At 40.8% G+C, this 14,450-nt stretch overlaps 1 protein-coding gene and 2 long non-coding RNA genes across 4 annotated transcripts in view; 1 reads left to right on the forward strand and 2 right to left on the reverse strand.

Moving 5' to 3' along the window:
- Window positions 1-8,699, reverse strand: part of LOC136693884 (uncharacterized) — a 29,953-nt gene extending 21,254 nt beyond the window's left edge. The window contains exons 1-2 of the long non-coding RNA XR_010802123.1: window positions 8,543-8,699; window positions 7,235-7,422 (exon numbers count right to left, since the gene is read on the reverse strand). This is a non-coding gene — a long non-coding RNA (uncharacterized lncRNA). The remainder of the gene's footprint in view (window positions 1-7,234; window positions 7,423-8,542) is intronic.
- Window positions 8,700-8,865: 166 nt separating this feature from the next.
- Window positions 8,866-14,039, forward strand: LOC136693889 (uncharacterized). The gene is made up of 3 exons (XR_010802125.1): window positions 8,866-9,128; window positions 9,554-9,637; window positions 13,907-14,039. It is a non-coding gene; the product is annotated as an uncharacterized lncRNA (long non-coding RNA).
- The window catches only part of LOC136693877 (G patch domain-containing protein 2-like), a 32,293-nt gene continuing 28,219 nt past the window's right edge, over window positions 10,377-14,450 (reverse strand). For both annotated transcript variants that reach the window (XM_066667112.1, XM_066667103.1), the window contains exon 10: window positions 10,377-14,144. In XM_066667112.1, coding sequence (XP_066523209.1) covers window positions 13,972-14,144 — 173 coding nt within the window. In that variant the 3' untranslated portion in view covers window positions 10,377-13,971. The remainder of the gene's footprint in view (window positions 14,145-14,450) is intronic.

Genomic DNA, 14,450 nt, shown 5'->3' on the forward strand with positions numbered 1-14,450 from the left:
AAATCACTAAAGCACAAAGCCTATTTGTAGACTCCGGCGGCCATTCCATCAGGCCCATGCCAGAGCCCCAAATTTACAGGAAGTGTCAGAGACTTGTGTGCGGCAGACCCCCCCAACCCACCTCCAACTGCTCTGCCTCAACACCCCCAAACACGGGTCATGCCCTTCGGCGTGTGTACACTCACTCACTCACACACACACACACACATACACGTCAGCAATAAGTGCAGTCTGTGTGGCCCAGGCCTCGTAAAGCTGACATCTTCACTAAACTATGCTAACAAGGCTGGGTGATTTGTATATGCACAGCCAGGTGGCACGGCTGTGTTGGAAGCAAAGCCACGGGACAGCTCACATGCTGAGAACGGGGATTAGGAGAGAATCCTTCACACAGGGGGGGCAGTGCTGATCAAAGCACTGAGCCCCTGCACACTGTCCGTCCCGCAGAATAGGGCACGCTGGGAGCACCCTGTGGGATCCAGCCTCACAGGATGGAACATTCCAGCAGTGCCTTAACGCAGAGACTTTATGATGCACCTTGCTTTAGCGAAGTACAGGTGGAAGATCAGGCAGATGTGAGCAGCTCTTCTGGGGCCTATTTTTGAACTGACACACTAAACCATGGTTTGTGGCTTACATCTCACTATATATTTAGTGAGGAAAAATAATAACTAACTGTTATAATTAACTGTAATATTTAAGGTTATAATTCAAACATTTGGTTTCATAGCCCCTAACCGTGTAATATGTTGCACATAAAAATAAAATGTGTACATCAGTATTTTGAGGTTCACAGCGTAAATAAAATGTTCAGTTCAAGCTAAAACACTTCATGAGGTAATTAGTTAAACTCAAAAATCGAAAAGAAAAAAAAATCAAAACATAAAGCACAGTAATTCTTCAGGTATGCAGTAAATTATCAGGAAAAGGACAGAAAACAAATCCATGAGAAAACTACACAACTAAACAAAAAGATTTCACTATTTATTTGGTCAACAATTCCCTCCCCAAATCTTAGAAGTGTCTTAGAAGTCTTAGTGGACTGCATTTTCTACTTCTCACAATCCAAGTAAGCCCAAATAAATGTGAATGTAGAAATTTCTGTTTTTGTTATGCAAGGGGATTCTTTAAAAAACTACGCAATTAACATCAGTGAAAGCCTAGTACACTTCATCTCCAGCCACAATTGTTCTTGTCCTCACTCATTCACATCATTGTTACACCAAATATTACTTATTGATAATGAATACAATTTTCACACCCTACATTACACATGACCATCTATGCTGCAGTGATGCACTGCAGCGACAGGCCCTTCTCCATGGGGACTCTGTGGACTGTGGAGGCCGTGGGGCCTGTGCTGCATTCGGCTTAGAGTGTTCTGTCAGCAGCTGCGGAGTGCAGCCATCCTATGCTACTGTCAGAGAGTGTCACATTTCCAGGCCTGACACTGTCCTCCTCTGTGCTGCCCGCGGCACTGCCTGAATGAGGCTTTTGATGGGGCAGCCCGAGGCCTTTCATCACCTCCATCCTGCCCCGGAGCAGAGGGGTGCGGGTCACAGCCCACAACACCTGGCAGGTACACTCCACCACGTGCCATGAGACGAAACAAAAGCCACTTTGTATGGGACGTTTATTGCAAATTAATTTCCTCTCTTGCTCAGAGAGGAGTCCTCTCATCTTCTTTTTTTTTTTTTTTTTTTTGCATTCATAAAAAAAGCAGTGGAGGCAGAGGCAGATCACTCAAAGTGAATCAGAACAGGATTAACTATGACAGGAAGCGGCAGTTATGAGGAGAAGCTCGGCTCAAAGTTGCAGTGTAGGTTAACCATGAACTCCACGGGTGGTTAAGCTATTGCCTTGTTTGAGGCGCAGGTATAGCATTCTGAGCAAAACTGAACAGCACAAGCAACACAATAGCACACTCAATCGTTATGGTCAGCACCTATTGATCACCATACATAAAAGCACGTCTATCTGCCGTGTCAGCTTCCTCTCCATCTTCCTACGCACGCACACACGGTCACACAAAGGGGCATTTCTGGGCTCATCCTCTAACATGCTTATCTGCAGTTCAAAGGCTGATGAGTGAATTATCTCTGGCTGGAGCTGGGGAGGAAGCGGATGTGGACCTCCTCTCAGCATGGTGGCCAGCCCAGTGCTCCCTTCACTCCTGCTTAACCCAGCCTCAGCCACTAATCCACATGAAGAGAGATCACTGCAGAGAGAAAGGGATGAGCACAGGCTACCGGCCGCAAAACAGTGATCACAGAAGGCTCTACTTTCCCTTTCTTCTCAGTGTTTCCCCCTGGCTTCTCTCTCTCTCTCTCTCTCTCTCTCTCTCTCTCTCTCTCTCTCACACACACACACACACACACACTTTCCTTTGCTCTAAATCTCAACGTTTGAAAAGACGTGAGAGCTGTGAGTGAACGTTTAGAACGAAAGCTTTGAACCAAGGAGTTTCAGGTGCTGAAAGACTGAAGATTATCATATTCTGAGCACCTGCTCAAGAACAGCCCTAACTCTATGGTCCTTTCTATATCACTGCACACTAAAGCCTATAAATGTTGAAAAGGGTAGTTTGGCCACAAAAATATTTACACAATTCTTCCGTTCCCTTAAGCAGTTCTACTGCAAATAAGAGTAACAATTTACAGTGCAGCAGAGTTCATAATGCTGCATGACATTTACTCCACAATGGAGGTGCTCAAAAGCTTACAAACCTATACATGTATAAAAAAGCATATGACTTTTACACCAAAAAACTTTTACACTAAACTTTAAAAATGCACTATAACACCTTACGAGGGTAGTGTATCTCTTAGTAATGTGTAATAGCTTACATGCTAAAATGACCAAATTAGCCACACATCATTTTCAGGCCTTTAGTAATATGTTAGTGAGATGACTACACTGGTTTTGTTCAGCTGACTTTGTAGGGGGTAAATTGTGTTCATTTTCGTTTTGGCTGAAGCACTGCCTAAACCTGTTTTTAAAACTTTGTTTCAATTCCATATTTTATGTTTCAAATTTTCTCAGTACAACACTACTGCAGTAATGCAACCATGCCAGGCCAGAGCAGCACTACCCTGACCACTCACAAATCTCCATCAGACATTAGCATCACCTCTGACACGCAAGGTCACCTGCCAACGAGTCTCCACTCTCCAATTAACGGCCCTGATGGACACTGCTAATTAGCAGGATTTATGGCTCTCTTTTATTGGGCTTTATGAGGAAGGCAAGTGGAGGGCATTAGCATTTATGGGCCCCAGGGCCCACGTTGAGTACGGTGTACGCCAATCCTCAACCTGCTGAAGATCAGGAACATTACTTACTGAGAGAGAGGATCCAAAAGTACAGTACTAAGAGAAGAGATGAGAAGAGAAGAGGAGAAAAAGGGATCAAAAGAAAATAGAACAAGAGAAGAACAGAACATGAATGGGAAGAGAATGACAGACATAACAGAGAGGGAAGATGCAGAGGTACAGATGGGGGATGACTGAGGAAAAAAAGGAATATGAGGGGGAGGGAGGGAGAGAAGAGCAGGAGGAGAGAGGGAGAGAAGAGCAGGGAGGAGAGAGAGAGAGAGAGAGAGAGAGAGAGAGAGAGGGGTCATGTAATGAGAGTGTGGTTATTGATTGTATTGTCAGCAGGGCCACGCAGGGTCTTGAGTGCTGTGGACTTCAGTCCATCTGTGGACAATACAGTCAGTTACAGCTCACTGCTCCGTCTAATAAAGCACAGGCAGATTCATATCACACTGCTGTGTGTGTGTGTGTGTGTGTGTGTGTGTGTGTGTGTGTGTGTGTCTGTGCTCACTGGAATACAGCACGGCAGAGTCGGGGTGGTGTGGGCTGGTTGGGGGAGCAAAGGTGAGGGATTTCATTTCTGAAATGTCATGGGCCTGTGTTTTAAAACTTCTAGCTGTATTCTTATTGCAAAGGGAATCCACTGTGACTATAAAATCCGATTGAAAATAATACATTTAGTTTACAACACACACTGTAGGTGTACAGAAGAACAGGACAGTCTGACTTATCAAGCGTTTTATGGAGCGACTAACAATATTCCAGGCAACTTTGTTCTTCTGTTGTCTGTACATCTCAGTCCGTAGCCCTAATAAGGCAAGACTTATATACTTTCACTTACTGAAGTAACTAGAGTTACTAAAGTGATAGGGTTCCATCACACTACAGCAATAGAGACCTATTAGCACAGAGATTTCACCTATTACACATTAATATCATATATTTGATTAGGCCTGAATATGTACATTAATGAAAAGTATGAATATCTTAAACTTCAATGTTCCTTTTAACAACAATGTATGGTTTCTTCAGTATGAAAGTGTTCCTCAAACAATTTCAACAGTTCCAACATGGGTCATGTGGCCCTTTTTCAAAACTTCTGCATAAAACGAATCCAATAAGGAAAAACCTGTGAGGTAATGGATGTAGCCATTAGTGATTCGCTGATGATGGCATTTCAGTCCCAGAAACAGTGGTGCAGAAACATCTCCTCTGTGAGCTTGGATGAGGGCCTGGGTGGCAGCACCAGCATGAGTGACTGCCCAGGAGCAGCCAGCCAAAACAGAAAAATCAATAAACAATCTCAACGTTTCGGAGGGTCCCAGATCTGACCTAATAAATGTCTCCATTCACTGTTATGACTTCATTTCGCCTTAACGTCTTCTTCATGTGCATCTCACACCGATCAATTAGAGAATGGACTGCCCTCGCGACACTCTACCTGCCCTCTCTCATTCTCACAGTCTCTCTCTCACACTCACACACACACACACACACACACAGAGACTTTTTCTACTCACACAGCTCTCTGTGGACTTTTCTCTCTGCTATAACATCCAACATACACACACAGGTCCAGCCATGGAGAAGGAGAGATGTTATCTAACCAGCATCTGACATAGCTCAATGTGAAAAAACAAACACGTGCGACAAGCCAATCACTAAAAGGGTTCATGCAGAGACAGATAGGTCATCCTCAGGGATGTTACAGCGAAAATGCAGTGAGGAAGAAAACAGCACACTAAATTCTAAGCAGGATAATAGCATTTACACAATTTAAAGGGCTGATGGCTTTTTCAAATAACTGAAAACCATACACATCCTGCATCTGTTGCTAAATGTGAGTTAAGTTACAAGTCAGTCCCATGGAATGCTCTATAAATGATGACAAAAATTCAGATACAAATTTTCAAAGCAAGCAACTAAAGTGTGATTTACATATATAAATCATTTAAATGTTTGTTCCAAAGTACTAGATTCCAAACACATACACTGTATCTCCACAATTAAATGTGTGAAGAACACAGCAAGGGCCACAAACCAACACCACCTACACCTGCCCTTCTTCAGAGAGAAATTAGAGCAGCCAGGAGCATGACATGAACATAAGAGACTTCTCCTGCTGCTCCTGTACCTCACTCAGAACCCGAGCACACCCTCAGTCACCGTTCAGCTAAAAGAACGGCACGCATACACACACGAACACACACACACACACGCACGCACACACACACACGCACACACAGGCACGCACACACACACACACACACCCACATTCCCTCTCACTTGTCTCCCATTGATCCTGCCACTACCCATTACTGTCAATCAAGAGTGCAGCCTCTGAGCGGAAGAGAGACGAGGCATGCAGGAGAGAACAGTGAGGTGCAGTGGAGGCACAGCCACACACCATACGGCACCCTCAACACACACACACCTTTAACATGACCCTGTGCCTTCAGACATAATCCACACACACAACACTGCACTGCACACTCCACACACTTCTACACAGTTCCCACTAATCAAAACACTCTGCCTCCACACATGATAAAAACCATAACAAAACACTGCACCCCCACACACCACTCTGCCTCCACACATAACCTAGACAATATACTACATCCACAATTACTTCATACCACCGTCCAGTCAAAATACTGCAGCTCCACACCTCCCAGACAAAATAAATCTGCTCCATTTGCAGCGTGAAAAAAATACTGCATTTCCTAACAGCTTCCACACACAGCACTTTATCTCCATATCTAAACACAAAACTGCACTTCCACACGCCATGAAAAACAAAGCACCTCCAGATATGTCCTAAAAACAGCCCTGCATTTCCACCTGACTCCCCGACAAAATAGTGCATCTCTGTGGCAAAATTTTGCACCTCCACCCACAGCAAGAATCAAGTCCTGAAAATAAAGCTACATCTTCACACACCTCCAAAACACAACACTGAACGCATCACCTATAAAGAGCTCCCAAACAAAGCAGTGCACCTATACAAATGCCCTAAACACCACACTGCCGTTCCACACAGCTCACCAACCTTCACAAACATTAATATTTATATTTGCGCCTTTAAATTGGTATTTAAAGTGAAATATACTTGTTTGCACGCTCCTTTGCATATCTAGAGACCCTATGGACTTATAAACCGTGAAACAAGGAAAAAAAGCCAGTTTTTGGCATCTATCTACGTGAGAAAACATGGGATTCACTGAGTCATTCTGATTTTGCTCCCCTTCTGATGTAATAAGGGGAATCATTGGAATTGCCCTGGCCCCACATCTGAGTATCTCCATTCACAGCATCAGCACAGCATCATTGTGCCTCATTGTGGCTCATTATCATTAAGACAAACAGTTGCTGCAACTGGCCCTCATGAAAATTATTGTTTAAACAGGGTGAAAACTGTGCTGTAGTGTTTAATCCTTATAGTATTGTCATGAAGACCGCAGGGAACAGCGTTAACCTGTTTCAAGTTTATAAAATAGCATATTTAAGACTGATACATGTAAACTTCTGTTCTAACTCGCTGCTCTTCAAACTCAATGAAAATCAGTCTATCCTGGAATATTCCTTATAATGTCAGTTTGAATGGGCAGAGCCATACTCCTGTAGGCTCAAAAGGTGAATGAATATAGATGTGTTGATTATCATGACACCACAAAAACAAATAATTCAACATGTGCTGATTTTGCCACTTTGTTTCTATATATGGGTTGTGTTGACTGGGATGTTCAAAAGTACAATAGAAAAGTTATACATTAAACGGTAAATAAAAACAATAAACTGTAATTATAGTGTAATTCAAATGTGGTTTTCTAAATATGAGTCCTTTAAAAAAGAAAGAAAGAAAAAAAAAATAAAGATAAAAATTTAAACATGAAAGCAATTTGCAGAGGAAGTCTCACCTGCACACTCATGTCCCTGCTGTGTCCCCTGGCTGGGTGTGTGTTTGTGCATGTGCGGTGGGGCTCTCACTGCAGATCTGCTCATTGGACAGCCATGTGCAGCGGCCATAAGCACAGGAGATTGATGGACGTGCAGCTCTCCCTCCCCGTGCTGTAAAAGATTATCCGCTTGCCCGCTGGAAACAAAGCTGTGATGGAAATTCGTCGCGCATCATCAGCAACAAAATATCTACACGCCAAGACAGGAGTCTCTCATTTTTCATGGGCTATATATTAAATAAAAAAGGGCATTAAAGGAAGACGAGAGAGAGGGAAATGACAGAACAAGGAAGGGGGCTGATTGATAGCTCTAGTTAGTGTTTTTTAAAATGAGGCCACTTGAATGGAGGAGATTATTGGGTTTTTATTGGCTGTCAGGAAACACAACTTCCTGCGTACTTCATGCGCTCAAGCTCGCAGAGGCCTGATTAGAATGCCAGAAAGAATGAAAAGGAATGGAAGTGATGCTGTGGGGAGGGGGGAGAACAGAGGAGATGGTGTTAGAAAAGGGTGAAGAAGCAAGAAGCAAACAAGAAGACAATGCTGAGTGGGCATGTGAATAGATTTATAAAATGGTGAGATTAACAGCATCAAGGTCAGTGAACAATCAACAGCATGGATAACAGAATCAACTAAACCATTTCACCAACATACTTTAGTATAAAACGCAGGCTTATGTGTAAAATATTATAATCTATCATTATAAACAATTATGAAACTAAAGTGTAATTTATGTTCGAATGAAGTTTGCCCAGTCCATACAAGCATATATAAATATATACATATATAAACAATACTTACACACACACTTACCATTTATATACTGCAATAAAATAACCATAATATTTCCTCTCAGTATCATGTAAAGTTGGAAGTATGAAAACTAAAACGAAAATTCTTTTCGAAAACGAAATTTTTTTGTGCTGCCTAGTGACTATATAATGGCAGAAACGCCCCTCTAAACCTTTTGAAACAATACAAAAATGTAAGGACATGCACACCTGCAAAATGAGAATACTGCACTTAAAAGTTCCTTTCCTTTACACCTTTAACGGCTGGCAACCTGAACTTTATGTAATTTCACGTTCCACCTTAAATGTAGGTGACGAAGATTACTTTCATAGCTGTGTCTGCTTCATTCGAATATTTCTTTCCAATATACATCGTTCAGAAGTTTTACCAAAATCTTTAGTTTTCTGTAGTTTTCTGTTGGCTGAACTTAAATGTTAAACGTTAAGCTTTTAAGCTACGAACTTTATGTACACTCACCTTCCCCATGGATTGGATTCTTATGTTCCACCTTAAATCGTGAAGACTTTCTATTCAGGATTACTGTTGGTTTATCTTTTGTACACATTATATATATATATATGTCATTGCTTTGAATACTAACAGATTGTATAACGTTAGCAAACGGCTAACTACACTGCGGGTCCGTTGGTAAGGAATTCTCCAATTTACATATTTTAAAATATTGGACCGTGATTGGCTCAAGCATATTCGTGACGTTTGAAGCTAACTGAAGGATTGTAGTAGTGCAACGAATTTTCTGGACTTCAAAATGGTGGAACCTCAAATTAATAAACTGCATAGTAAACAGGGCACATTTACTTAAACCTTGAAAATTTTGCACAGTGTTAAATATTCAAATGTATATTAGTTTAATAACATTTAATTAATATATAAGTATATTAATTACACATTGTCCATTTTCTCAGCTTGACTGACTACACAGGGGGACTTTTTATTTCTACAAGTACAGACTGTATTCCACCTTTTGCTCTCCATACTTTGTTTACCCGTCTTCAGCCTCTTATTCAGTTGTCAGCAGCCACACAGGACCACCACAGACCAGGTACGATGTGGGTGGTGGTCATTCTCATCACCGACACTGACGCAGCAATTCTATGTCTGATTCACTCACCTAGACTACCGCTATACACATATACAGATACACAGAGAGAGAGGGAGGGGGTTGAGACAGAGTGTAAAAGGAGAGGAAAAGAGGATGAAAGAGGAATAGACAGTGAGATAGAGAGGAAGAAATAGAGCAAGAGAGAGAGAGAGAGAGATCTGTAGATTAGAGTGAATCAAAGCAGGCCACTCTGTAATATTTGTTTGCCCATGCCACTTTCACTCAGCAAGGTGTGAGTGGATGGTGGTGGGGACTCAGGAAAGAGCTGCGCCTCCACATCAGCTGCTCTTAAACATGACAGAGCTTGTTCACTGCTGCTGCAGGAAAGCATTGATTTTTTCTCCATCTCTCCATCAATCTTCCAGAGGAGAAAAGCACAGCAGTGAGAAAGAAGCAGGCAGAGCGTTGGACAGACATGTGAAGATGTGATTTGTAACTCTGAACCAATGGTAAGCAAAGAATTGCCCAGCTCTTCACACAAAGGGAAAGGGGCGATGGACATATTTAATAGTAGTCCAGGCAAGATTAACTAAAGGCCACCTAATGATTGAGTTTAGGCCACAAGCCTGAAGTCATCTGTCTGTCAGAGCAATTTAAAAGGCACAGGATACGTACTCTCTGCACATAACAGAAGGGTGCACTGTACAGCATCAGATGATCTAACAGCACACTAAATATAAGTTTGACTTATGGCCAAATACACACTACAGGTACTACAGTTCAGAAGCACTGACCTTAGAGTTCAAATGACCAGCTAGACATAACATGTTTAAACTCTCGCAGAAATCCAACATGACATTGAAGATGTTTATAACAGGAAGTTACCTGATCAAATACAGCAGTTCTACATTCTTAAAAATAAAAGTGCCCATAAGGATTGTGTAATGGCATTTGAGAACCACTTTTGGTTCTTTGAGGAATCCAGTTCTGTAAATGTGTGATAAGTGTGAATTGCTTTTTTGTTTGTTTGTTTGTTTTTTAACACAATCTCCACATATTGTAAAAGTTAAGGGAAGTTCATAAAGAACCTTTACATTATGACAATTATTTAATGTTTAATGTGTTCTTTATGTTCACAAATCTCTTAAGGTTTTTGAGGAACCAAAACTTTTTTTATGTCAAGATAAACATATCAAGAAAACATAAAGAATCATTGATGAAAGTTATTTACACACAAAACATCTTCCAATGTTTTTATTCTTCATAACTTCACATCTGTCACTTTATTGGCCAAAACTGAGAAACAGGACAGGTATACAAATACTGACCTCTATATCAAGGTATTTCTGAAAAGCCAAACTTAAACATACGTGTTCAACAGTCTGGTGGATGATGAGAAAACCATGTCCCACATTTGGTGCAATATTATGGTCTGGACAAGTATATGTTCTGAACATGTCAATATTGTGTTAGTTGTTAAAATACATTTTTAATAGAATTTGGGTATTTCATTACATAACAGCTCTAAATCTACTGATACACATATTGACATGAAAGGATTAGTACTCTGTATATGCATGCATTCACATTCATTACTAAACACACACTCTACTAACAAGTTATGATATTTTGTTGCTCCATGTTCAATATCTTAATAAATAGCTGCCCAAGCTGATACAGTCATGTAAGTGCAACACATAATATTCCACCCATTAAATAATACCTATTCTTCAATTACTAGATTCAGAATTCATTGCATAACACATTTCCAATGTTACTGCCTTATAACTATAATAACCTCTGTCAAGTATCACAGTAAAGAATGTGTAATACATAGAAAACATAGGTACACAGCTAGGAGCTGTTATTAAGCATAGACTGGGGAAACTGAAAATACACCAATTTGACACTTCCTTAGACACATATGTGTTGCTGCTTTTCTCGTTGGATAATAAGATTAGGCTGATAATATATTTTATAGCTGATATGAATACCAATTTTAAGGTTTTTAAATGTTAAGTATCTTTTAAAGGAATTGATTTTTGACAATGATTTTGAAGCTGTAATTTTAAGGTAAAAATACTACCTATTGTTCCTTTAATACTGGTCAGTGTAGTTTTGTAATTGTGTTTAAAACATTAGAATCCAATCATTTATGTAAACACTGCTTTACTGACCAAAAAAGACCAAGGTCCACTTTCAAATGTCACATTTTATGAACTCATATAAGGCAAATATTTTCTGTTCATTACCTCTTATTTTCATAAATTCTCTTCATGAAAAGTTCTTGTATACTTTATAAATGGCCATGTAGGTGTACCTAATAAATATGCAGGTCATTGCATTTATATAGTTAATTTAAAACTATACATTCAAAAAGGAATGGATAAAAAGGGGTGGTGGTGGTGGTGGTGGTGGGGGGGGGGGGTGTTATGTATATTTTTGCCATCGCTTGAGACATTAAATGCAAATTTGAAGATTGTGATAAATAAAGTAATTGTAATTCAATGTCTGATTTTTTTGTGTAATTAACTATTTAAGTGCATATAAATGAGAGCACAATAAAAGTAATATCACTATACTTTTAAGGGTTAAATTAAAGGTTCCCTGAAACATAGTCATATGAAAAAATTTTGAATACTTTTGGCCAAATTCTGTACAAATATCAACGTATGCCCTGCTAAAAGTTTTCTTTCAACTGGTGAATTTCATACTGTTTGCTAAGTTTTAGAAAAAATTAAAACATCAAATATAAAATATGCCATTTCCTTTACACTCGCCAACATTATGTTTTATACCAATATGTTACATTCAGAAAATGTAATGTAATTCTGTGATAAACTGCACAGAAACATTATAACAATTTAGTAACACAAAATTAACAAAACATTTTATCTGGCCAGAGGGTCCAAACCTTTGCATACAACTATGTCTAGGGCAAAATCCCTTACCCTGAACCCTGCACACTACTGAGCCATTTAACCTGCATCTTATCTGAGTGAGCTCCAGTGATGAGTGGAATGGGTGTGTTGGTCTTGACTGGATGTGTAAGTTCACGTAGAGTTTATGATGGCATTATCTTCCAGTGTGAGTGGTCACTGGAAGCCCCCAATCCGCCACACTGGGGTGGAGACATGAACGGGCATCACTCACTCCTGCACTCCTAGGTGCCTTTGTCAGGTGATTGCTGGCAGAAAAAAAGGAAAACAGATCAATACATCTCCTCTGGGGCTGACAGGTAATCTTTACCAAGGATGAAATATGAGCAGCATCAACCCACTGGATTCCTTAACTGTAGCTGAGGCGATTGACTGGGCGCACGCTCGTCCCCCTGCTCTCACTTCCTGCCCCGCCAACAAAACTCATTTCAGACCATGCCGGCCAAGGGAGGAGGGGTTCATCGAGTGATGTTGTCATGGTAACGACTAATTACAGCCAGAGGCAGGTGAGGGAAATGCTTTGACGATTGACAAAACGTGATAAGAAAATATACCAACCTATCTGTCAATTCTTCCACATCACAAAGGCAGCTGGACATCAAGATGGAAAAAGCCGTGGAAAAGGGACACAATGCTTACTACAGCTGTCTACAGGTCCACATTGGTCCATTTATACATGTCAACACAAGCTAGAAGCAGCCTGTGCCTGATTAAATATACTGTAGTCTGATGTGTATTAGTAAAACTTTAACATCTGTTGCTTTAAGTGACTGCTACTAAGTGCCTGTTTTTAGTAATTGATGCCAACAACAAAGCATAAGCCCATAAAGGCTTACTGAGTAAAATTTACAACAGTTCATGCTCACAATTAAAACACAGATTCATGCTATCTAAAATGTAGGGGTGGGCAATATGGCAAAACTACAGCACCATCCAATGAAACCTGTCCTTTAATGACTGTTAATATCCACAGTGTGCTCAGAAATGCATAATGTGATACAACGGAACGTAAATTGTCATGCTAAACATCACCATATTGCTCACCCCAACTAACACTACACAACTAAACCAGACTAGCTCCCAGCGATACATTAAGGCTAGCCCACTGTCCAGTTAGACTTCTCTCCAATCGACTCACTGTTTTACAATTAAAATGCACGTTTGAACAAGCACTGAGCTGCTCCAAACTTTCATGTGTGAACATTTGAATCTGGAGGGTGAAGCGAGGGGGGGCGGGGCAGAGGCCCCGGAGGGTGCAGAAACACACACTCACTCTGTTGTGCTAATGAGTGTTTTTAGAGCACTCTAGCGTTTCATATCCATGCTAATAGGGGGCCTGTGTTTTTTTTGAGCCACACTTTTGGTGGGCGCTCCTCTGAACCTTATTCCAACATGAGGTAGCTGAGCTTTGTTATGCCACAAATTTAGCTACTATAGACTTATCTCACTAATAGATAAAGGTACTGAACTAAAAGACTTAAAACATATATGAGTGTTTTTTTCCCTACTGCCAGGATGTCAGAGGCAGTCTCACCCTGAAAGAACATAGTTGCTGGATCAGTTAGCAGGTGGGCTGATGACTTGAGGGTTAAAAACAGGAGCTGCCTTGGGCTTACATCTTGACCCACAAATGAGTACAGCTATTAAACAGGCCCACCTCCTTGAGAAAATGGCCAAAGGTGATTAACAGGCTTGATTGCATTAGCATTTTTGTCTGAAAATGGTGGCTTCATTGGAAAGACTTAATTCACAATGGGGATTCACACAGGAGGTCTATGTCCCAAAGAATTTTCTTGTACACTCACGGCACTGATTCAGATATTATTCTCTATGTTCTAGCATAGATCTTCCACACCCCTGAGTAGCTGTGCCCAAAAAGAGGGCAGCCAGTGCTAGCATCTCCGTCAGTCATCCTCGTGTTCCCCATGACTGCTGAATGAAGTCCCTGGTTTGATGAAGCAATGTGTCCGTGATGTGGAGGGCAGAGGGGCAGCACACTCAACTCCAGCAGAGGGGGCTTTCATGAAGTCTTGGTCATCCTCTTCTCGCCTGGAATCCTTTTGAAAAGGCATGTATGCTGTCAAAATGAAATACATGTTAGTGCCATTACCTTGCAGCCTGTTTTTTTTTCAGTAATGTTCTTTTTATCATAGGAAAACAAAGCATAGCTACATTCTGCCATTGAAAAAAAGGAACAGCTTGTACTGTTAGTATAATTCATCTACCTTCCCCCAAAGGTTACATAGTGCAGTCTCTGCAGTGCTGAGCACTGAGTAGTAAAAACACAAGCTCTTTTCTCTCTGTTACAGGTCAGTGAACATTTCAAGCTGTAATTTTAAGGTAAACACATTACATAGTGTTACTTTAATGGTCATTTAGACTG

The sequence above is a fragment of the Hoplias malabaricus genome, chromosome 1 (genome assembly GCF_029633855.1).
Source record: "Hoplias malabaricus isolate fHopMal1 chromosome 1, fHopMal1.hap1, whole genome shotgun sequence".
Taxonomy (NCBI): domain Eukaryota; kingdom Metazoa; phylum Chordata; class Actinopteri; order Characiformes; family Erythrinidae; genus Hoplias; species Hoplias malabaricus.